Source organism: Galendromus occidentalis, unplaced genomic scaffold, assembly GCF_000255335.2.
Source record: "Galendromus occidentalis unplaced genomic scaffold, Mocc_1.1 scf7180000076381, whole genome shotgun sequence".
Taxonomy (NCBI): Eukaryota; Metazoa; Arthropoda; class Arachnida; order Mesostigmata; family Phytoseiidae; genus Galendromus; species Galendromus occidentalis.
The window spans coordinates 69,384-93,218 of NW_003804370.1; the positions used below are offsets into that span (position 1 = coordinate 69,384).

At 52.2% G+C, this 23,835-nt stretch overlaps 2 protein-coding genes across 2 annotated transcripts; one reads left to right on the forward strand and one right to left on the reverse strand.

Annotated features, from left to right (window-relative positions):
- Positions 1 to 329: 329 nt before the first annotated feature.
- LOC100900048 (molybdenum cofactor biosynthesis protein 1) lies at positions 330 to 11,945 on the forward strand. The gene is made up of 8 exons (XM_003738983.1): positions 330 to 473; positions 1,172 to 1,304; positions 4,293 to 4,496; positions 4,945 to 5,129; positions 5,259 to 5,330; positions 7,933 to 8,085; positions 10,735 to 10,950; positions 11,710 to 11,945. The coding sequence occupies exons 1-8, from the start codon at positions 447 to 449 to the stop codon at positions 11,809 to 11,811; spliced, it is 1,092 nt and encodes a 363-aa protein (XP_003739031.1). The 5' UTR covers positions 330 to 446; the 3' UTR covers positions 11,812 to 11,945.
- A 4,257-nt stretch (positions 11,946 to 16,202) lies between these two features.
- Positions 16,203 to 22,466, reverse strand: LOC114828570 (glycine-rich protein DOT1-like). The gene is made up of 5 exons (XM_029113162.1): positions 22,458 to 22,466; positions 21,310 to 21,391; positions 18,937 to 19,125; positions 16,733 to 17,095; positions 16,203 to 16,384 (listed from the first exon to the last, which is right to left on the reverse strand). Exons 1-5 carry the CDS (start codon positions 22,464 to 22,466, stop codon positions 16,203 to 16,205), a joined length of 825 nt encoding a protein of 274 aa, XP_028968995.1.
- Positions 22,467 to 23,835: the final 1,369 nt, after the last annotated feature.

A 23,835-nucleotide genomic window follows, 5' to 3' on the forward strand; every position in this document is an offset into this window, starting at 1 on the left:
CCCTCTCATACTTCATTCGCTATCGATGTAATCCACCCGTGCTCGATGGAGCGAGTTCCGTTCTGGAGATCCGACGGAGATTTTCCCTTTATTCAAGATCAATTGAACTGCTGAATAGCTGCTGCTGCTGCCGTCGACGTCGTCATCGTCCCAACCGCTACTGGAGAACGCTGCGGCTCTCTGTGGGATCGCTTTGGTCGATTGCTGCCGGCGTAGTGACTCTCTCTCGGTCGTAGTGGATTCGCCGGCCGTAGTGCTTTCGAAGGCGACTGATCCTCTTGCGGGAACGGCAACACAGCCGTTAAGAAGTCAACAGAGACCACACCACTGAACGACCGTTGCACGACCGACCGACGGAGGAAGCGAGCGGCTTCCCGAAAGAGCGACCTACCGAAAGCGTCGGCGGCGATTCGACTGTAAGGGAGGGAGAATAGCCTTGAACAAATATGCGGCCTATCTTCCAAAGCATCCTGGTGAGTAGTACTCGTATACTATGTAGATTGCCACCAACCGACGACTAGTCTGGTCGTTCGTTGGTCAGACCGATATGTCGGTGGTCAGTCAACAACAAACGGAGCAAGAAAGCCGCACAATGCGTCTTCGCCAGACGATTGCACACTCGATTCTTGGGCTTCTGGTATTTATGTTCATTATGGCTCCGCCATCGATCGCGTTCCCTCAAAAAGGTTCACAATAGCGGATCGGAGAGCGGGAGCGAAGCACGCTCGCTGCTGGGAGAAAATGTCGAAAACAGGGAGTCGCGACTGAGAAAGCTTTCGGAAGACTCTCTCGAGCATTGTGCTCTCGAGTCTAGAGGGACCGGTCTCAGATCGGGTCGTCTGAGGGTCAATAATGCTTTTGCACGCGGTACCTATGTACATCACGCATAGTAGGTACTGCGGTAGATACATTCCGTGTTCTCGTGATTCGAGAGGCTTTCCCGCTCCCAGTGACGTCATCGATGTCTAGTTGTCGTTTATGACCTCGTTTTATTTCTGATGGAAAGGTCGATAGTGGAAGGAAAAACATCATCGTGATCGTCTCCATCGTCGAAGTTTTACAGAGAAAAAAACGTCGACCCGAACTCACATCAGAAAAACGCCCGTGTTCTCACTCGATTATCGCTAGGCTGATACGCGATGGATTCTGACGGATGCCTTCCCTGTTGCAGGTACGCGCTGCCAAACGCGCGACTTCGGTCGACCAGCAGCTGAGGAAGTGCTCGACGGGAGCGCTCGTTGACTCGCACGGTAGGGTACACGATTACCTGCGGATATCCCTCACTGAAAAATGCAGTTTCCGATGTGAGTTCTATAGCGAGCAAGACCTCGCGGAGCATCTATCTAGGTACCTAGTTGTGAGTTGTGAGCCATTGCTCATTCGCTCCTACGGAACTCGTATATCTACGGCGGACTCGCCGTAGATTACTCGGCCCCTCGGTACAGATTTGAATTACCGCCATAAAGTTCGCCTGGGCGAGGCGTTTGCACGCTAGCACGCAGTTTTTCTCCTCGTTCATTCGTCCTTCTCGCTCGTGCCGTATTCTTAGAGAACGGACGGACGGCTTGGCGCAACGGTGGTAACGGGTCGATTTTCTGGCTTTTTGCTGAGTTAGAAATTTTCCCGGCTGAGTAAACTTGCCCCACTGATGTGTGGCTCCAATACGACGACGACTCGGTAGAGAGAACGAAGGGAACAACACGACTTCAGTCCCCCCTCGCCCTGTCCCCCCCTTCGACGTCAGCATCGACGGCGGAGGTGGCTCTCTCATTGCTCCGGTCCGCGAGGGACCGCAAGACGTAACGCTACGCCATTACCTTCCCAGCCTTCCAAGGATATTGGTTAGAGAAAATATCGATGGCTGTCGCGAGCACGCGTCGAACATCGTGAACATGTTTGAACTCATTGACTCGTGACGGCTCCTCACGAAGTCACTCTGCGTCGCGCTGGTTTTTCGCGTCGGTTCCGTGAAAATCACCGCGCCGAGATGAACCTCTGGAGCGGCATTCGGTACAGAACTGCAGCATCGTTTATCGCTCCGTCGCTCCGGCTTCCCCGCCCCGTAACAGAGGAGTCGCAGTCGACGTCGTCGCCGCCGAGCTCCCCCCGTGGGTTGACCGGCCGGCGGGTCTCCCTGCCGGCGGGTCGATAGTCGGTCGCGACGAGGCGACAAACCGCTTCCTGGCTGAGGCAGTATATTCCCATTGTCGACGTCGGTGCTTCCTTACCCAAGGACGCCGTGTTCTTTCGCCGTGACCCCCGACCCGCTTTTTTGGCGCGAACCCCAATCCACGGCAGACACCGCAACGACGGCAAGCACCACATCGGAGCCAAAGGCGTGCAACAGTTCCGCAGAAAACGGAAAAATATCGTGGTCAAGGAAGAATTACGGTAGAGGAGAAATCTCACGAAAGAAAGTCTCGAGAAGAACAGTGGGAACCCGATGGAAATGACAGGGAATCGCAAGGAGGGGCATTTTCGACTGAGACAAGGATCCCCCTCTCCCGACGGATATCGAACACGTCACACGGAAAATCAGGTGGTCGGGAGGATCCCGAAGCGACGCCGACACCACGTTGAAAGCAATCGACATTGGTCCCATCGGTCTGGCACATCGATTGGATGGGTGCATTCTCGGAGACAGTGCTGATAAAAATTCTAAGTATTTCACGGTGGTACCACCTCGGAGGAAGGGAATCGGACTCGGCGCAGCGAGCGAGACGTTTTCCGAAGCCCACCGTAGAGGAGCATCCTGACGATTCCGGGTTGTGTTGATGAATCGAGTCGCGACGGAAAGTTGCTGCAGACGACGAGCACCCAGACTATGCGATAGCAATGTAGCAGCAGCAGCAGCAGCTCACCTTGAGAGGGCAAATGTGCAGCGGAGGAACATTGAGAGTCGCTGAGACGGAGGAGCGTGTAACGCGTTGAAGGCGTGTAGACGTGTGGCCGAGAAGTTCTTCTTCGTTCGAGGATAGAGAGAGTAAAGTGACGTGGAAAACGTTTCGAGAAGCAGATGCATTCGAGAATGCTGGGGAGAAAAGTGGAGCTATCTGAGGAACGAAACAAGAAGTGAACAAACGACGACGCTCCCGCATCGTTCCATATAACGGCAGCGACCGGGGCGGGGGCGAGCAGAAGACAACGGGGCGAACCGAATGGCGAAGCTGTCTGTCTGGCTTGCTTGCCTTCTTGCCTCAGCCTGATAGCGTTGAAGGAGTGCAAGCAACGAGCCACGAAAAATTCGCCCGCGCCGTTGAATAGCCGCCTGGAGCCCGCGGGAGAACAAGGACCTCGCGATGAACGCCGGAGGGGGAACATCGCCTCCGCGAGGCGGATCGGGGCCGCGGTGTGAAAGGTAGCGCGAGGTAGCGGGAGAGGAATGGCAGACACTCATAGAGTCGTTGAGTGAAGAGCAACGAACGCCTCGCCCGAATTCCGTTCGGTGACAGACGGCATCACGACTTTTCGAGGTTTCTAGAATTGGGCCTACAGACGGTAGCAGTCCTCCTGCTCGAAGCGTGACTACCAGGATCCACGCGAGAGACAGAGGAGCACGCGGAGTCCACAAATCCGTACTGTCCGAACTGGAAATTTTTCTCGAAACTCAACATTTTTCGTGTCGTTGTTCAATTTCAAGAATATAGACTCGACCATTGAAGGATAATGACCGAGCCGGTTTCCCTCATGGTTCTCTTCGGAGAAACGAAGATCGGGCTTCATTTCCAGCGGATAATGCTCGCGAGGGCTCCACTGAGCCTTCGTCTCGGACGAAAGTCGGCTGCTTCAAACTCCCGTGTCTGATTTCGCATAAGCTCCCGAGGTGGGGTGGAAGCGCACCAAGGAGGATCGGGCGAGTCAAGGATCGGAGCAGAACAAAAACCGAAGTTGAGGACATTGCTATGATCAAATATTCCGCCGCCGCAAGCAGATTCGAATTTTCGAGCTTTTTTTCAGGACTCGGATTCGAGTTCGTCTCGTCCGGGAGAGCCGAGACAGGGGGCAGAAAGTTTCGTAACTCTATTTGAATAGCAGGTTCAGTTGTTGAAGTCGTTCTTGTCGCCGCAGCTATTGCATAAAAACGATCGGAAGAAAAACGTAGGCGGGGCACGAGCAAAATCGAAATACGATGTGGAACATTGTTTCGTTGAGCTCATTCGTGGCGATCCGATCCGAGGACAATTCGTCTACCTCGCGCTCGCTATATTGACATCCACCGAGAACCCTGTTCGCTAGCCGTTTAGAGAATTCTGCAGGTCGCTCAAATAATGTTGCTGATTTGATTTCTTCAGGCACGTACTGCATGCCCGACGAGGGTGTACCCTTGACGCCAAAAGAGCTTCTTCTCACAAGCGACGAGCTGAAGAGACTCATTGACGTTTTTGTGTCTCTCGGAGTCACGAAGGTGCGTTTAACTGGAGGAGAACCTCTGCTGAGGAAGGATATCGTCGACATTGTCCGGTATCTCCGGAGCAAAGTATCAATCAACAAAATCGGTTTGTATGTATGTCAAGTCGAAAAGCATCTCGACGGGATAGAGGATTCGATCCGGGGGAGTTCGAAGCGAGCTCGAGAGCTGCGAGTCTCCTCCAAGTCTCGTGGCTGAGCAATATCCATGGGGATCAGCGTCCGGTCATCTCGAATGATGCTCGATAAAATGTTTCGAACAAAACGAGCTTTGAGCGCGAGGAAATGGGCGGGGGATACGAACAATTTCAGAGGAAGAGCAAGCTCTTCGCAAGCGATGTATCCGAAGGGAATGTATCACGGTCGGCGAGCGAGCCTTTCTTTCCTTGAGTCCATTTAGGGTCCGGTCTGCGCGACCTGAGAGTATGATTAGTTGGCGGAAACAGAAGCTCTGGCGGGAAGAGCGGCACAAGGCCGATGAAACCGACGCTCGTGACGCTCACCAGTGGTCGGCAAATCATCGTCGATACATTCCAGGCATAACCACGAACGGACTCGTGCTGAGCCGCAATCTGACATCGCTCGTGGCGGCCGGACTCTCGCACGTAAATATCAGTCTCGATTCTCTAATGCCGGAGAAGTTCGAATCCATAACGCGCCGGAGAGGATTCCAAAATGTCCTGAGGGCGATATTTGAAGCTGAGAAAATTGTTCACACCAAGGTCAGTCAGGAGCCTCGATTGTCGTTCAGTGAGGAGAGGCCACGTGGCAGAAGGTGACGAATCATGAAATAGGGAAAAATGGAACGAGGAAGTTCTGGTCGGAGGAAAAAAAACATCGGAACTTTCCAGATCAACTGCGTCGTGATGAGGAATCTGAACGAGAATGAGGTTCCCGCGTTTGTCGAGCTGACGCGCGATCACGTGAGTTTCCTTCGAAATTGAATCTGCTCCACGCAGTCTCGGGGATCCGCTGGGAGATTATGTCGTTCCCTGTCAGCGCATCGGCGAAGATTCGCGCAATAAGAAATTGAATCCTCTACGATTCGGATCTCTATCCATTTCTTGCTCGCGAACGAATAGAAAGTCGACGTAAATTCCTCTCTCTGACTTGATCACTTCGCGGGAGCGAATTCGGCTCAGAATGACTCAGACTCGATCGAAGGGACTTGCCATCGAGTTTCTCGGGAACGAATTTCGCGCGGACTACAGAGACGGGATGACCCTGAGCGAGATACAAGGTTCGCTTTTGCTCTTGCGAGCTCGTTAAGTCCAAGAGCGATGAGCGGACAGAGTAATTGGCAACTAGAAAGTTGAGGGGTGTTCTGACGTAATAATACGCGGAAAGCGCGACGAAGTCGCTCAAATTCGAAGAGAACGTTGCTTAATGACATGTTGCAAGCGTTGCGTTCTGTGGTAGAGCCGTCATCGTTTCCATCGTTTCCGACATCGTCGAAAGTGCTGGAAGTCTCCGCTTGCGAAGCTGTTCGAGAGCTGTGGTGAGCATTGTGCGGAACGAGGACCAGTCAGCGACGGTTACGCTTCATTCGATGCGGCGATTCGGATGCCGGAATGACGGCTACGGACGGCAAGCTCGGATCGTGAGAAGTTCACTCATTCTCGACCAGAATCCGCGAGTCGAACCTTCGGACCCTCCGTTGAAACTCATTCTTTCCTTGTTTGAGCTTGCAGCGAGCAAGACTCATGAAGAGATCGATGATTGACAATCTCAATCGTACCCTATGCACCACGTCAGAATGATGCTTCGAGAGAACAGAATAAATTACCCAGGATAATTCATTTCACTTGGCAGCGGAATACAATATCGGTTGGGCGGGATATTTCGGGAATTATTTCGAATAATTCCGAGGGAGCCAGGAAAGCACGGGAGTATCGATAATAATTCCTAAATGCGAATACCAAACTGCTAGAAAACCGCAGTCTCCTTCAATCTTCCCCGCCTTCGCTCAATCCTTCCGGGATGGGCCTCAGAGGCCTCTGGAGTAGAGCTTGGGCTACATACTTGGGTCGGAGCAAGGCAAGGCCCAAGCGATATACCTACTCCGGCATCTATCGGAATGTGATGGAAACTTTAGAGTTCCCAAGAGAAAAAACCCTCGGTTTTATCCACGGTTTCCGCGTGGTCAGTCACGCTCTCGTCAGCCGGCGTATAATCGTGGAACCCCGCAACGACTGTTCAACGCAAATTCAGCGGCTACCGAAAAGAGTGGTCAGTAGGTTTCCATCAGTCATCGCTCGGTGGTATATCCTGCTGCCCGCCCCTCCTTTGCGGGTCATCGTGTCGCCGAGGGACGAGCGGGAGACGGCCGGACGTCTGTTCCCCAGGCCGCTTTTAAGCGGAATGGTCTGAACTTCAATTGCCGCTCAACTCCACGGCGGCGGCAGGCGTTGTGCGGCAAACGTTAACTCAGACGAGTCCATCAATCTTACCAATGATCTTCCTCGCGGAGCTTGTGGGAGACGTCGTTCTCGTGCTCGCCATGGGTGCTTCGAACGCGAGAGGACCGGCTCCACCTGCTCATCATCGTCGTCAGCCATTGAATATTGGAGATGAGGTCTACATTGGCGAGCTTGAAACAGAACTACGGCTGATCCTCGGGAGACCCTCGGCAGAGAAGCGGCAAAAAACAAGCCGAGAGAGGCGTTTGTCGAACGGGCGGGCCGAACGTGAAAGGCCTGAGTAAGATGAGATATGGGTCGATTTTTACAAAACGCATTTCTCTATCCCTCGGGGCAAGCCACGGAACGCTACGCAACGCGATATGTTGCCAAATATTGGACTTGCCTGCAAGGAGTTTCGCTACGCTTGGCTTGGCGCGCCGTTCGGGACACGGCTCCGTAGTTTACACGGTGCTTCAAACCCGAGTAACGCATAGCTCACTCCCAAGAACAGCGGCCCTCTAGGTTCGGAGCTCCTTCTGGACCGCAAAATTCGCATCCTTCGCGCTCCATCTCGCGAGGTCGACCTGCGACGTTGTGAGTTGGTCAGAGGTCTAGTTGAATTGTTCCTTGAGATTGGCGATTCTCCGAATCCGACACAAGAGGTCTGGAGTCCACGGAATCTGGCTCGATTCCTCCTGGAAAAAAACACTTCCACTACCTCACATATTGTCCGAGAAAATGCCGTGGCCGACGGATGGGATATCCGCGGGGTAAAGCGCTCGGTTAGGGAGCTCGCCCCACTAATTTCCAAGACTCATCCTCTTACGATCCTCCGAGAAGACGCGACGAGGGAGGAAACCCGTCGAGGACGTGGTTATGCGATCGGAGGGGTGGAGAAGAGTCGTAGAGTTCGTAGAATCGCACACTGTAACTTAGGGGTCCACGGAAAATCAGAGGGAGAGCCGAGGCTCCCTGAGAATGGGGGTATCGTACAATTCCAAAAATTCTTAGAGTCGAGAATTCCGGGAAGGAAAAGGGACAGGGGCTCGGTCCAAACCCTAAAAGTGTTCGGGCCGTAGAAACATTCTTCCCCAGTCAAATTACCCATTGAACGATCTTGCAGAATATCGAGCTTCGTTTCATCGAGTACATGCCATTCGACGGGAACCGTTGGAGTTGGGAGCGTCTTGTGCCGCAGAAAGAACTCGAAGAGCGAATAAGGTCTTTTGTTCCGGATGCGATAGCTCTGCCCTTAGAAGCGAATCATACGGCTAAGGTGAGCGGCTCGAGCGAATTGTTCTCACATTGATCCAATCACCAACGGGTCTATCTGCTTTGAATAACAACAGCAACACGAATATTCTACCTGAATCTCGACTCCCATGCATGTTATGGAAACGCAATCAGAGCCGACTCGATTGCCAGTCGACTGGCTGACTGGCCGGCCAGTCGGTCGACCGGTCACACCATGACTACGGCGATCTTGTCTAGCTCTTATTATTTATACATAAGTGAAGGATCCGCTCCAGCGGTTCTCCCGAGCGTCTAGCCGAAGGAGATCTCGGCCGTCTCCGTCCGGACGAAGCTTTTTCTTCGCCTCCACGCACAAAGAGAATCCAATCATGTCGTCGGTCGGATACCGCCGATGACGATCATGAATCCGATCCCGCCGCCCATGACCAACGGAGACGATTATTTTCGGCACACATGGCGAGTTCTCCTTCCGCTCCGGGCGTCCCCTGATTGAAGGGGATCAGATCAGGAGCGGGGATATTCGTCTGCTTTTAGAGGGGCACTGACAAAAACACCGTTTCCGGCGTGGGGACGAAGTGTCTCCTCGACTTCAACCTGTCCAGAGACGCGTTGATAATGGAGTTTTCGGATGCGGAAGTGCCCGTCTATGTCACCAGCCCCCTGGAGGGCGCCCGTACATATATCGAATAGAGCCCCTATACTGTGAGAGTGTAAGTTCATTGGAGATAATCCGTCTATATGTTCTAGCTCTCAATAGGAGGAGCATTACAGGACGCCCGTATATCAGGGAGGATACGGTATCCTTGTTTACCAGACCGGCGAATGGCACTCGCGAGAACCGAATGTGCAGAGGTCCCAAAGGGTTTGTCGCGGGCTCTCTCCATCTGAACAATCCCCTTATCTGACGTACAGACGCGTTCTGCGTCGATCTTATTTAAGCTGACGTTGCGATATACCTGCGGAAATTAGCCTCTGTCCTACCATTCACCTCCGGGATCGTATATCGCTGAGCACTGTTTCTCACTAATGAGCTGGAACGCAATCTGCGCACTCTTGAATTCCGGTCGTCGAATGCGTGACCCGACTAGATGTGACTCCGCGACACGTTTCGGATTCCGGGATATGCGGATATCACGAAACCTATAAACAATCCCGACACGATGGTAATCGAATGCGTGCCGACGCCGGGCATTCCCGTTTCTCCGTTCGCCCCTCGGCCGGATGAAAATGCGCAGTCGGTTGCGTGACTGAAAAAGGCTGCGGGAGCTCCAGGGCATCGGAGAGCATGACTCGCTCCGCGAGTACGTCCTAGTGGTGAGCGCGGGTGGGCTTACGTAGAATCGTACAAATTCTCTCATCAGGCGCGGATCCTCGATCACGGACTAATACGCGGACGCTCTTGCGATTGTTGACGGTCAAGGATTCCTTTCCGGCTCCTCGGCGCAATCCAGTGAGAGCCCCCAGGTAATGTCCATCGGTCGATTGGAGCGAAAATGGGAGCCTTTCATCTTTCTCAAGTTCGCCATCTCTCTGTCTCCCTGTGGCTTCCCAAATGAATCGGCAGAAGAATGCGGGCAGTAGATGGCACCCCGACTGAAGTTATATTTGGTGTATTGTTCAGAGAGACCGAGCGGTGGAATGTGGCGATCAATCGATGTTTCCGTTTTCTCGATCTGAGTCCTGCGGAATGGAGCGCGGAATCTTCGTTCGGCTCTTCCCTCGGCTCAACCGGATCGCTGTGGAGGTCTTCGCCGGAGATCGAAATTTCGTCTCATGTCGAAGGGAGATAGGAATTCGAATTACGACTTTGTCAAAGGAATTACAAGTTTTTGATCGACACCGACTTAGCTGTGAGAGACTGGCCCTCGGAAGGCGGCAGCTCCCTCCTCGAGGAAGTCTAGCGTCCGGGAGCACCATTGAGTAGGTATATCGTCCGGAAGTCTTCTCCGTACGTCCTTGCACTACTCTTCCCTCTTAGGAAACGAGTTCTGATTGAAGAGATACCGTATTCTGGTCATCTCCTCGACATCTTTCTTCCCGACATCCAAGTTACTCGACTCATGCAGGTTTTGAGGGCAACAGCGCGCGGGACGAGTTTGACGAGATGTGAGTCTAGTGAAATGCGAAGTCGGTTGAGGGGAGCGGAAAATTATAATTTAATTTATTTTTCAATGAACGGACAAATACACAAGGGTCATATATCTGCCGTGATAGGGACACCCCTCTTGTCCTCCCCACATTATCTGTGCCTTCTCCCTCATAGACTCTTCGGGATTCCAGCGACAGCTGAGAGGAAAGAAACACGGAAGAGGGTCTCCGGGAAAATTCCGTCCTCAAGCTCCGGGGAGAAGCCGTTTCGAGGTTTTAATTGACGCCAGGAAATCGAAATTCCGCGTGGCGTTCCCAGCGCTGGCAGAATCCCATGTCTCTTCGGAATCAAAATCGAATCTCCAGATCGAGAGCGCTCCCGTCTCGGATGAGAAATATCTGAGATTCTTCCGAGGAAAGCCACAGAGGAGAGAATTCCGAAAATTTCCCGAGGAGCTTCCCCATAGTTCCCATATTGATCAGTTGGCTCCGGATTTGCCAGCGAGTTATCCCACGGAGCAGATCATGGTATGAATCCGTTCTGTTTTGCTAGAGCCTCACGTGGTCGTTCGGTCTCTTCCAGATGTTCACGTCTCCATCTCATCGGGGTCGTTGGGGTTTCATTTCTTCGATGTCGCAAGCTTTCTGCAGTTCCTGTAATCGGCTTCGACTCACGGCCGACGGCTCTCTGCGCTCGTGCCTTTTCTCGTCGCGGAACGACGAGCTGCCCCTTGTCGAAGTGCTGAGAAACTCCCCAGCCTCCGACAGGCAGGACGTCGACGAGTTACTTCGAAGAAAAGTAATTAAGCCATCGTTTCCCTTTCTTCGCTTGTCCGCCAGCCTGCCTGCCTCCCTCCCTCCAACCTCTCCAGCACCCTTGTCTTGCTTCCGCCGACCTGAACGAATCTTTTTCGAGAAAGAACAGGACACTATCGGGAGCACGAAAGATAGTATTATGAACGGGTAAAGATATCGCGATGGGGGTTAATTAAGCCGCTCGGTAGAAATGGAACGCTTTCAGTAGAAGAGCGGAATCCTTCTCGATACAGCGATATTGATCCGCCGCGGAATATGTCGGATGCTCCCGGATACGCGATAGGTGACCCTTGCTCATTCACTTTGTCGGCGGCAACTCTTTGCGGCACACGATGCTCGTCTATGTACCGGGCTGATCAGATAACGTGGGCACGGCGGCTTGACACGCAAGTCAAGAGCCCCGCCGCCCACGCGCGGAGGAACAGCGTACAAGGTCTAATTACATGGTTCTCGAGAGGTTCTAACCAGAAGTTGACAAAGGTTTCTCCGCTGCCTATTCTTGCAACCCTCAGCATCCGCGGAAAACGTCACAGCTACAAAGATTCCCGAACGTAGAGGAGTGAGACTCCTTGCTGAAGTTCCCTTCCACCCATCCCTAATGTGAGGACCGGACTCTTTCCGGGCTCCGAGCCGAGGGATCAGAAGCTTCAGAGCGTACGATCTCGCTCCCCAAGTCCGAACATACACAAGAATCGAACACACTAGAGCTCCCATACTGACTATAATTTACCCCTACTCCCAGATCCGGAACCATCTTCTGAAGAAGCATTTTTCACATGGTGGAATGGAAGTGCGCAGTCTGTCCCGGCAAAAGAATAGACCGATGATCACGATAGGAGGATGACCCCCGTGGCTGCGAAGGACGAATATTCCGGAACGAGATCAAAATCATCAACAACGGCTCGCTGAAATGTGGGAACAATCATCCGTTCATCCGACCGCGCGCTCTCATGAACATTCCCGACCGCCAAAGCGAGATATTCTTCTGGAAGAGGATGGGCTTGGAAGGATTCGAACACCTGAGATTGGAGCATGTGAGGGTCACAGCTCCGTCAGACGCTCCTAATTGCACCCGTGAACTTGACGTCGGTCTCAGATTTCGATAAGGCAGAGCTTGTGATTCATTAGTACACGTTCCCTGCGAAATTTTTCATTCTTTCGACGACAGGTCACTGATGTCGTCGGGGTTCATGCTGTTGTGGCTGTCTTCGTTTCCTTGTTCGTTGCCATCCTTGTAATTTGTCCACTTTGTAAATTAGTTCCTGCTGGTGCACTCGCCAGCCGTACTATCGGAACGAGTTTTGTCGGACGAGGAGTGCGTTGTCGCCGCCGCCACCTGGACTCCTCTCGCAAGAAAGCCAGCTCCTTGTTACTCGCGCGCTATGTTCGGCACGCCTTGTTGTTGCCTTTATTTTTTTTCCGCCTTCATTTCAGCTCGGTCACCTTGCACCAGCTGCCGACTCGGGTGAACTCAAAGAAAATTCGCTCGCATTTGCATGCTGCACTTCCTTTTCGTCTCGGTATCTTCCTAATCTCGACGGGGCTCTGTCCTCGTGACCCGGAGGTTATTGAAGTATGACGAGCAATGTTCAGATCTGGGGAACAACTTTCGGGTAGCTCGGGTATCGGGACGGGAAGCTCTCCCAGAAGGTTTCGAGTTTCCGAATTATGACAGCGAGGGACTTCGGAAGCACCTTCCCTGATGACTGCCATTCGTTCATTCCTACGTCTCCGAAATTGGAAAAGCCTGCTTTCCGCACCGGGGAACGGAAGAAAGTCTAGACAGGTCCTTGTGCACCGCGGACTACGGGTTCAAACAGTCTGACTAACTGGAGGATGCACAATGAATCTGCATAGGGGCATCGACGCACACACACCTGACCGCCTGTGAGGCGCGCAGACTGTGTTCGTCAAGTGTAAGCGTCCATTGAAATTATTCCGAAGTCCCCGGAGAGCCTCCATCGAAGCTCTCGTCGAACGCGGCTTTAATCAGATTACGATAATCAGATACTAGTTCTGCAGCCGGGTCCCGAGTTCTTCATAAGGGCAGCGCTTGCGCCATAATATTCTTGCTGTAGCAAAGTCATCACAGTGCTGTAAATAAAGAACGCAAGTCAAACTCGATCCTCCCCTTTTTATAAGGCTCACTTCCCCGCTCATATGTACCTGTCTCGAGATACCATGTTCTGCACTTGTTCCGTCTGGGCCAGATAACGTTACAGAAACATGTACGTGTACAGGCTCGACCTTCAGGGATTTAGAGAACCATTGAACGCGAGGCCGTGATACATTCTGAAAGCTTACGCATAATTCTTCGGCTCCTCCAAACGAATCTCTTTTGTAGATAGCGGGTGTACGTGAACCGTCGAAGTATCCAACCAGGATATGCACTTATTATCGAGCTCATTCGGTTATGTGTGCTAATGAGGGCTCCCTTTCAGGAGCTCCTTGCGTATATCGCGACGCCGCTTCCGCGGCTTCCCGCTTCCGTGGGAGTCGAGTCGGAACTGAGATTTCACTTTCGTTTCCTATTAAAATGCTAATTAGACAATATCTTCCGTCTCATGGCGATTTCCAGCAGTTTTTCCCCGAGTTCCTCCCGGAAAGTGACTGAATATTCCCGAGAAACGGAGCGGGATAATATTTTACGTGACCGAATTTGAATTCCCGTCTCTCCCGCAACGGCGGCGCCCCTCTTTCTGATGCGGGCCTTAGGACATTTGCTATCATTTCTCCGGAAAAATCTGGCGTCGCAGCGCGGCGACGCTCCTCGTTTGCATATTTCACACTTAAATTTCCAGGAGCGCGTCTCCAACGCTGCAGTCATCTCCCCTCGTGTCACTGAGTCCTACCCCTCGCATGGAGGAGGGGGAGGATCAGTCGTGAAGCAGGGAAACGCTTCGTCTTTGTTCCTCCGCATATTTGTCAACGCTTATACAGATGTACTCCTATCGGAATCCGGTAGAAGCGGTCAGAATCTGACAGCAGGAAATTGGAGTTGTGATTTAGTTGAATCATCCTGTCCATTGACGTTTCTACCATGACGTACAGATCCCGATTCTCCTGCTATCGATGCTATTTTCGAGAGAGATTCTTATCGGGGAAACAGTTACCACACTCAGGCTCGGAGTCTCGGCACGAGGAGAGCCCCGAGCTCGGGAGTCCTTCCATTTCCAGCATGAACGAATGTGTGCATCGTGGAATTGTAAGTTCTCATTCTTCGTCTGGCATTGTAGGGTCCTGATCGGCTCTTCCCGGAGTCTGCTTCTCGTTTCGCGTGCGGAAATATAATTTTATCGCCCATTCGCAACCCCTACGCTGGCCGAGTGGACGCAATGCGGCGCGCCACTCCTGTCGGTGATGATGGTGAGCCAGTCACAGACGCTCACAAACTGTTATACTGACTTCTGCTGTGGCTGTGTCAATTCGAGACAGACCCCTCCCCCAGATCTGCACCTCGGATTCCGAGTTTTTGCCTGGCTCTCGACCGCAAGCAATCCCCTAGAGGACTTCCAAGGAAAAGGTCCAATCGCGGTTTTTACGTCGATAGCTACCCGGAGGTTCAGATCATCCCACACGAAACTTTCCTCTCGACTGCATCCGGGAAACCGCCGATTCAAGCAGGCGGATGTCTCCATGCGCCGATTGGGTCCGTTTCAGAGATTCAGGATGGTCGCCGAAGAATACCTCTTCCGAAAATCGCGCCCTTGAATTCCCTCGAAATCGGAGGTGCTTAGCCTTATTGTAGCACTGTTGTTCGGAAGAGTCTCCCTCATCCAGGTCAGGAGACCGCTGCATTTCGATTTGCAAAAAAACGGCTCACTTTATTCTGACTCAATATTACATTTATATACAAGCGGGTCACCAGGACATCGTAGTATAAACTTTGTACAAAGAAAATCGACACACAGAACGCTGTTTTCTTGTGGATGGTCATCATGGCACAACTTGGTGAAAGTCGCCCGCCGTTCACCCGCCCGCCAGCCCGCCAACCCGCCAACCACTCAGTCAGCCTACCCGCCTGCCCGATGAGGGAACGCGTCTGCTTCTGTAGCTCCCAGGGATACGGGGCGTTCGCCGGCGCTCGCCGAGGAGCGCGGAAATTCCAGAAATCTCGATTCTCTCAAGGTATCCGGGTTCCGGATTCCTGACGCCACCTTGATTGGCTCTGTTGCACTAATCTAAGGATTAGATGGATCGGTACTCTGAACGACGATGAGAGGAGAGATCCGAATGGGAAACTTCAATCGGTGAAACTAATTCACCACGTTTGTCGGCTGTGTACTTTGCGTACCGGCGGCGGTTTTCTTAAACCTGGAATCGGAGGCAGCGCTTGATTATCGATCCTCAGCCTGGCATGTTAGTTCTGAGCGACTCTTCCGTAAGGGCGCGATTATCGACTACAAACTATACTTATACGTCTAGTGCCACAGCGAGGACTAGCCGAGCTCTTTCTTTAATGTGAGACGAGGGAGCATGCAACAAAGCGAGCGTGAGGTTACAGCGAAGCTGGCAAACTTGAGGCGAGCCTCCGGAACCAAATGTGAAAGGAGAGAAAAAGTATCTTTCACTTCTTCTAGGTCCGTTCCCCCCGAGAGACCACAGGCCTGCTGCTCCTACGGTCGCACTGTCGCAACAAAACCACGGGAGGGAAACAGGAGACCATTTCTAGGTGAGAAGGAGAGATGAAGGAGTACCGAGTGCAGCAGACGCGTACGGTGGAGAGAAAAAAGACACGGACGGGGAACTCTTGCCACAGTCTCTCGCTGCAAAGCAAATTCCTCAGCCGCAAGCAATTCGGAAGCAAAGAGCGGAAAGAAAGAAGAAAAACACTCGAGGATCTTCTCGTAGGCTGCCGGTGCAGGTGACCAAATCGGAAACTTCCATGAGCGGTTACCGCAACCAGGAACACATAGAAGATGAGGAGTGCCAGGACCCCATTTTGGTCCCGGATGGACCCTCGACCCAGTGTTCGATTAGTCATCTCTGATTCCTCTTGTTTTCCCTTACGACAACATGCGCATGCACGTACGAGTACATTATCGTAGGGTAGCATTGGAAGCTGTTATTCTCCATGCTGAGATCAGCAAGGACAAGACAATGACCTGCTGGTAGATGATCTAACTGCGGCGGGCTGATTGACTGGGTTTGGTGAGCTGAATCGAAGAAATGAAGGAACGACTTTCGAACAGAAGGATCGATCGATCGATTGATTGACGTCGGCGAGCCCAGAAGTCACTGCCAGCCGCCTCCACCGTGGCCGCCGCCGCCACCGCCACCGTGGCCTCCGTCAATGGCCTTGACCTGGACGGGAATCGCCTTGAAGACTTTCTTTACTTGCGGCTGGTTTTTGAACTGGTTTCTGTGCACCTGCACCGGCACATCCATAAGCATAGGGAAGCCCCCACCGAAACCACCTGCCGGAGCGTCAAAGATCAGTTAGTGGCTTTAGTGGAAATTTTTAAGCTCCTCTTCGGGAACAATGACTAACCATGCTCATCTTTCCTTTCCGTCCAATTGATTGTCTCTAGTTTAAATTATTGCGCCATACATTCGGCGAACTCCTTATCTAACTTCACAAAGGCTGTTCGTCTGTGTGACTCCATAATTTAAGCATGGTATACGGACTGGGAAAAGGGCTCTTCTTCCCCGAGTCTGCCTTATGATTGAATTCTTCGCCGCTTGAATAAATCGGCGGAAAAATATAGGGTACTTCTTTTGGAAAATGGTTGCGATCATCAAAATATATCCAATGAGAAAATTACCTCCGAAACCACCACCGCTCATCCATCCTCCGCCCATTTTCCAGCCTCCGCCGCCGCCTCCTCCGCCACCGGAGGGCCAGCCACCACTCCTGCCTCCTCCGGACTGCCAGCCACCTCCTCCTCCTCCGGACTGCCAGCCACCTCCTCCTCCTCCGGACTGCCATCCACCACCTCCTCCTCCAGACTGCCATCCTCCGCCGCCTCCACCTCCACCGAATCCACCCATTTTCCATCCTCCTCCACCACCACCGCCGCCGCCGAAGTTCCAGCCTCCGCCCCCATGTCCGCCACCGCCTCCTGCGAGCTCGATGACTTTGAATTTCTGGCCCCCGCCTCCTCCTCCGTGGCCTCCACCGAATCCACCTGCGATGAATTTGAGATGGTTAGCATGATAATTTTCATAACAGTTTTCATTCATGCGAGCAAAGCTAGGTCATGACTCATGACATGACTCAAGAGGAAGATCCTGATGATGATTATCGTGATTCGAAGCTTATTCGACTCCCTCCGCCGAGTATTCCCAACGCTGTTCCTGACACTCATACACGACTATTGACGCTCGAGTCGCTTCCGTCCTCCCTGAACCGTCTCAGAGAGAAGACAAAAGAGCCCCGAAACTTCCAGAGTGCGGATGGTTCTTTTTTCATCTCGTGCATCAAGATCCACAACGAGCTCATTCAAAGCGTTTCGTAAACGCAGCGTTTCCCAATTCCGGCCTTTGTCTGTGACTCAATTCCGACGGAAGAATGTGACTCGCGACTGAAGCCACTGACGGAATTACGGACGTATGTACGATGAAGGCGTCGTGAGTCCCTTAACACTAAGTTCCTTTCTTCTCACGTTGCCGACCGCCGACAAGGACCTCACCGCGCTCACTTATGTCACCTGCTCCAGCCACAGCATTGGAGCGGCTCTGAGCCACTCGTGGGCAACAAGTTGCGGTCAAATGACCACGCGTGAATCCCGCCCCGACAAATGTCTACTTGGAGCCCTTGATCGCTGTCGCGCACGCGACACTTTCCTCGTTGAGGAGACTCACTTCCCACAAGCATTTCACTCGGTCTGTCAGATCTTTCCGTCAAGCGGACCGTATCATTCGGTGGTGTATTCCTTCAGCGGTCGCTCAGTCATCCACTGTAGGGGACGCCAAGCGATAATGACTCTCGGAAATAATATACATCGCATATCGTTGACTCGGTGCCGCTACTTAAGCTGCCGGCCGATTCTCTCAGCTCCGTAAGCCACACAACGAAGAAAAAAACGTTTACGTCAGGGAGTCGTGCCGACGGGCGTATTCACGTCTCATCCTTGAACTTTGCGGAGGAGCTCCTCGATGGAGGTCGGTCAAGAGTTACACACCAGAGGACGCTCTGAGGACCCAGAATACGCTCTTTGCTCGAAAAGAATCGGAGATTCTAAAACCAGCTCGCTGAATGAGTTCGACAGAAAATATCCGAAGGCGAGGACCCTTGAGAGAATATTCATATCAAAGCCTCAAGAATGGAGCATGGAACAGATGATTGCATCGATGAGAGGCAGAGAAGTGAAATTGCTGATACGGCCATGATGACCCACATCGTAAACAGCACAGATTGAGTTTCAGTGATTTCCGATGCTCGGCAAATAATCAGAGACGACGTCAGAATCTCGGATCTTCTTAGGCTGCGCGAAAAGACATTTGGGCCTGCCATCAAATATTGATCTGATTTAGTTCAGTGACTAAACGAGAACCCTCGAAACGCGGCAGCAGAAGCTCGCAAACATCGAATGAGATTGCTTTTCATGAGAACAGGAAAAACAGGGATTCCGACAAAGGCGAAGACTTGCAAACTGAACGCGAACTTCGGTGAGCACCCGAGCGCCGAATTCCCCCTCCAAAAGGATACGATCGACTGATTCCATCGGAGAAGCTCGCGAAAACTCGACCCCGGAAATTAGTGTGATGGAGCTCTGGATCTGTGATGGTTGACTGCTCCCAACACGGAATCGGCAATTCGACCCTCAAGACGCTAACAACAGGTCTCGAATGCGCAGCTCTAGATTCATCCGAAGGGGCTTGACTCTGAGCTGAAAGGGTCGATAATCCCGGAAAAGGTTGGGGTGGTCATCAGGTGTCGGACGATAGCCAGCGGATCAACAAGTGCCAAGCATAGCCAGGACAAGACCGCTCGCTGAAATATATTCCATTAGTCTCGAGAACTCACCGCCTCCTCCGCCTCCTCCCCCGCCTCCGAAGCTGTTAGGGATTCGGATGTGCTCGAACTTGATCGGGACGACTGAGGTGTCGACATGGGCGATGAATTTTTTGATTGTCGTTAGCGTTGCTGGACCGACTTGCTCCGTGACGGGTTTGAGAAGTAGACCTTCTTTGACGTCCCCTCCGCCGCCACCATCTGGAAATTCAATTCACTTAAGTGACTCCGCTTACCGCCGCCTCGTATCCCCATCGGGATGCTGCCATGCAGAATTTGAGCTCCTCGATTCCGTTGTGCTATCTAACCCGAATTTCCATATCGAGTTCCGTCTGCGTCGACCCCTCTGACGCGGAGTACACGTTCGAATTTCGATCGAAAAAGAAACCCCCATTACAGAAAACTCGTCATGCTGATAACGAATGAGCCTTCAGGATCGATTTCCACAGTAGAATGTCACGAAACAGAAATCACCATCCGGAGGATCTCACGGATACTTCACCAGCGTTGGCCTGGGCCGCTGCGTAGCCGCGAGAACCTCTAAGCTAGTTGAATGCGGCTCCAGCTCCCGAAGCTTTTTGAGCACAGCTTTCCCTTTGTTCCGAAGCGGCGGGCTTATCTGAGTGGTGCAAACGAACTTGTCCGTGAGATAAATAACGGAAAACAAAACTAACAGGCTGCGACCACAACCGCCGTCCCACCGTAAGCGCTTGGCAAAGGCTGTAGAAATGCCCTGACTGAGGGCTAAAAACCGCTCTCTTCTACTCCATCTCCGACCGCGGTCGGTGGGCTACCTATCGGCGACGTTTTTGTCAATGTGGACTGTGGCCTCTAATGTGCGTCTGATTGAGCGGGTGCGGCGACCGAATGAAGCCGACGCACATGCCTGAGACGACTGTGAGATCAGCAGCCCCGGCGGCAGGGGGTGAATGGCGAGGTGGTTGTGAGGAAATGGTGTCCGCCGACTACAGACCTCTCGTTTCACTGCGAAGATGCTAATGAGCTCGCAGTCAATTCCGCTCACCGAAAGTGATCGAAGCAAGCTACTACACTCTCAATCGGTCAGGCGATCAACCAAAGCAAATCAACCACTGGACATTGTTGCTACGACCGAACGACGTCGGCTCCGCCGTCGGGATCTCCGATCCGGGAAAAGGTTATTGAATGAATAAATTCAATGGACAATGAATAAACCAGCTGGATATCAATGTGCTTGAGTATTCAGCTGGCATCTCAGTCAGCTACGAACTCGCAACGCGGACCAGGATGAGCGTCGAACTTGGAATTCGTCTCTCAGTATGCAAAGCGCCAACCGTGCAGAGTTTGGAGACGAGTTCGAGATTTTCACAAACGTGATGTAGGAGGGATCTCGATGAGCGAGCTCCTCGTCAACTCTAACCGTCCCGATGTTCTCGACATCCGACGATTGCGAACACTTGACGTTCATTCCCTCCGTCCGCCATTCATTATGAATGCGGAGCCCGCGGTCACGATTTTCCGAGACCCGTGTTCTTGCGATTCGTTCGAGGGGCCTATCGGCCTTTGAGAGCCGATCGAAGCTTCGGATGTTTTCCTCCATTCAGTATGATGGTCAGGCCTGGGAACGCAGTGACTGGCTCCCAAGCGACAGGTGGAAAACGATCCGATTCTAAAACCAAAACTAAGTTGAGATAAACACGAATTTCCGACAAAGAAGTTTGGAAGTAGAACGACGGTCGCGGCACGGGTTTGAACGGGATAAGGCAGGCTCGCCGACGCTACGAGAAAGGTAGTGCTCAGTGAAGGCAAAAGCTGTCAGGGAAAACAGGCGGCATTAGGGGTGAAATATCGCCGAGGGGACGAAAATCATTCAGTCTGCGTGATATAGTGCCCAGGGAGGAATTAGACTTAGAGAAAAAAGTGGTTCCCCGTGAGTACTTGCCCGTGCCCTCGTCTTAGAAATAGGATTGATGTCGGTAGCTCGGAAGGACTCCAGCGCGGAAAAGGAGAGTGCGGAGGCGAGAGGAGAGGATAGTGCTTTGAAAACAATGCAAATTCCTCAGGAGAACTCGTTGCATAATTCATATCCGGTGGGTCGTCCTTGCGAGCAACGGAGCAAAGGTCTCGCCGGACGAACGAATGTGCGCTTGGTAAATACACACATGCAGAGACCTTGAATTATCTCCCGTACGCATCACCCGAAATGTTGGATCAACTCAATCTAATGCTAGGTGTCGGCTGTGTAGTTCCTCTCGTGTCCCGCCTCGTTTATTACTCGCAAACCTCTCGGATCCCTCCCGAATCCTACTTTCGAAATCCTAATTAACTACTGGATTGCTTGATTATTATACTCCGTGCGGATGAGACTTAAATGAATGAAGGATTAAGACCAGCTAAAGTACATACATCCTCCTCCACCGTGTCCGGACCAGCCTTGGTTCCCAGCGTGCGCCACGGCGATGAACGACAGCACCATGGCTGCTGTTGTCTGAAAGTCACGACATTTGTTAAGATATTGAGATGAAGCGCAACAATCGCTTCCTTGTCGAAAATGATGACTCTTTGAACAGAGACGTTATTTCAGGGAAGCCTGGCACGGTAATTTCGGGTTTGAACTCGGGCGGTCCATCGAGTGTTTGTCGTAACCCCATACAAAGCTCAAGTTCAACAGACGGTGTCAAAGACCACAGCGGCTATTTACAGTCGCGTAATCGCAGTCAACCGTATCCGACATCTGCGTCTAGGCTCCGTGATGTTCGTCCATGGGAAAATTCACGGAGTCTAGAGCGGATCTTCTATTCTCTTCTTCCTCTACCACATAATATTTTCAAGGATTTCCTGATGTTGTTTCCCATTTTTCAAGAGATTTGTGGCTTTCCCAACCTTCGACAAAAGGTCTACAGATCTCGCACGAATTCTCGAATCCAGATTTTGCGCTCAAAAGTCTGCAAGATCTGCAATTCGGGAGTCCTATTTGACTAGGTTCGCGATTTTTCGAGCATTTTGAAAGCATCGAATGCTACCCGCTGATCGAGATGCGCTCTTCGTGCGGCCTGAAGAGAATTCTAGACAGATCTCCGTGCCCGACCGAACTCCACACGTCCTCACTCGCGAGAGCGTTAGATTTCTTTGATTCGATCCTCTCGATCGCGCCGACTTGGGGTGCTCGGAGCCCGAGCGTACCTTATCCATTTCACCGAGCGCTAGGCACTTCACCGACGAACACGAAACACGAACTACGACGAACGAATCTCACGGTACGACGAACATCAACGAAACGTCAACACACGGGACGTGGACTCCTGACTGGAGCCCGACACTGCGTCACGTTTTTTTATAAGCAGCACAGGGATGCGCGGGAGGAAAGTTGCGCATGCGCTGTCAAGTTGTGTCTTCTTTCGCGGCGCGAACACAGGGTTCTCACCACCACCACAGCCTTCGCCACCGGCTCCCTGGCTTGGGTTTGCCGGTGGCCGGGGAGCTGACCGACTGACTGACTGACTGTGTGGTAGGCAGACTGGCTGGCTGGCCATCTGACTGACCCCTTGACAGACCTTTGACATCGACAGCGTACATCTTGGTGTATTGGATGGGCAGCATCAGCAACAACAACGATGACGCTAACGGGAAACCGTTGAGCAGCTCGCTCGTGCCGATCAGCGAAAGTTTTGTGCCCGCTGGCCCTTCAATGCCGTTTGGAAGTAAACGACTCTCGACAGGTCGCTCATCATTGAATGGTGCCGATGATGCCGTCGATGTTTTCGCGGCCGGCGAACATGATAACGAAGAAGATGATGATTTGGTCAATTAGGATCTTTCATAATGACGATTAACATTGATGCGATAAGAGACTCGCAACAGTACCCCCACGAGATGCTATCTGTCAGTCAGATGAGCCGCCTCTCGGAAACATGCCGAACAAACCTAATCTCCCCATCCGCACCCCTATCATCGAAATCGGGGGCTCAGAGAAAAATGAGAGAGAAAAAGAGAAGAAACGCTCTCGAGTACAGAACTCGTAAAGTCGGTTTGAGGTTCAGCATCATCCCCCGTCCCCATACAGTGACTCGCGGGACATCGGTATTCCCGCCGTGGAGTACGAATCACTGCCCCAGAAAAATCGGACGCGGGTGGAATTCCCCATTGATCTTCGGGAAACACTGACACGATGGGAATCGATGCGCGTGATACCCAGCGTCTTAAGGTCGACCGAATCGAATGATGATCCGGCTCGGACTTGTTCTCAACTTCGAACTACAATATCCGCTGATCACGCTTCGGACGCTTCGATAGGATTCCGATCCATTTTTGAAGGGCAGTAGCAACTGATCCGCAGGGAGATGTCGGAAGACTTTTCATAAATGGAAGCTCAAATGTAAATTTTGTAACAGAGGTTAAAGTGTCATGACTGCTCACGGTAGATTCCCGACAGCTTTCCGAGAAGTATTACGCTGTCAGTTCCGTCAGATGAGATGAGATTCGTGAATAGCTCAGCGTCAGCGTGCGGGAAGTACCTACTTTGAGTCACCAAGAGATGAGCAATCAATTCCGTCCGGGATCTCGCGGTGATTTTGAAATAAATGATGCGTGTCAGATGAATTCGTTACCGAATCAAAAGGGCTGAAGAAGTGGATTCGGCTGCCTGTAACAAAGGAGAGAATCTAAATCAATACGTTTCCATGTCAAATCCCAAAGCTCGGGGGCTTCGGGAGCTCCTCGACTTCGGCGTCGCAATCGGATTCAAGAGTTCTTGCTGCGCGTATATTCCGAGCGACAGTATGGTGCGTCATTAATAATCCGTGACATTCTGCCGTTCGGCGGATCAAAAAGATGATTTCCTTTCGGGGGACCGCCACAAATTCGCTCAACCACGCAACGATGACCGAAGCTTTAGGCCTACGCAGGACGGTCTGACCGAGCAGCGATCGTTCG

Bases quoted from the DNA above. Each gene is read 5' to 3' on its own strand.
- LOC100900048 (XM_003738983.1), top strand. From the start codon at position 447: ATGCGGCCTATCTTCCAAAGCATCCTG. The intron at 1,305-4,292 runs GTGAGTTCTATA...TGATTTCTTCAG, and splicing joins TGAAAAATGCAGTTTCCGAT to GCACGTACTGCATGCCCGAC. The intron at 4,497-4,944 runs GTTTGTATGTAT...GATACATTCCAG, and splicing joins AGTATCAATCAACAAAATCG to GCATAACCACGAACGGACTC.
- LOC114828570 (XM_029113162.1), bottom strand. The intron at 19,126-21,309 runs GTATGTACTTTA...TTGAATTTCCAG, and splicing joins CGGACACGGTGGAGGAGGAT to ATGGTGGCGGCGGAGGGGAC. The intron at 16,385-16,732 runs GTAATTTTCTCA...ACGCTCCGGCAG, and splicing joins GAGCGGTGGTGGTTTCGGAG to GTGGTTTCGGTGGGGGCTTC.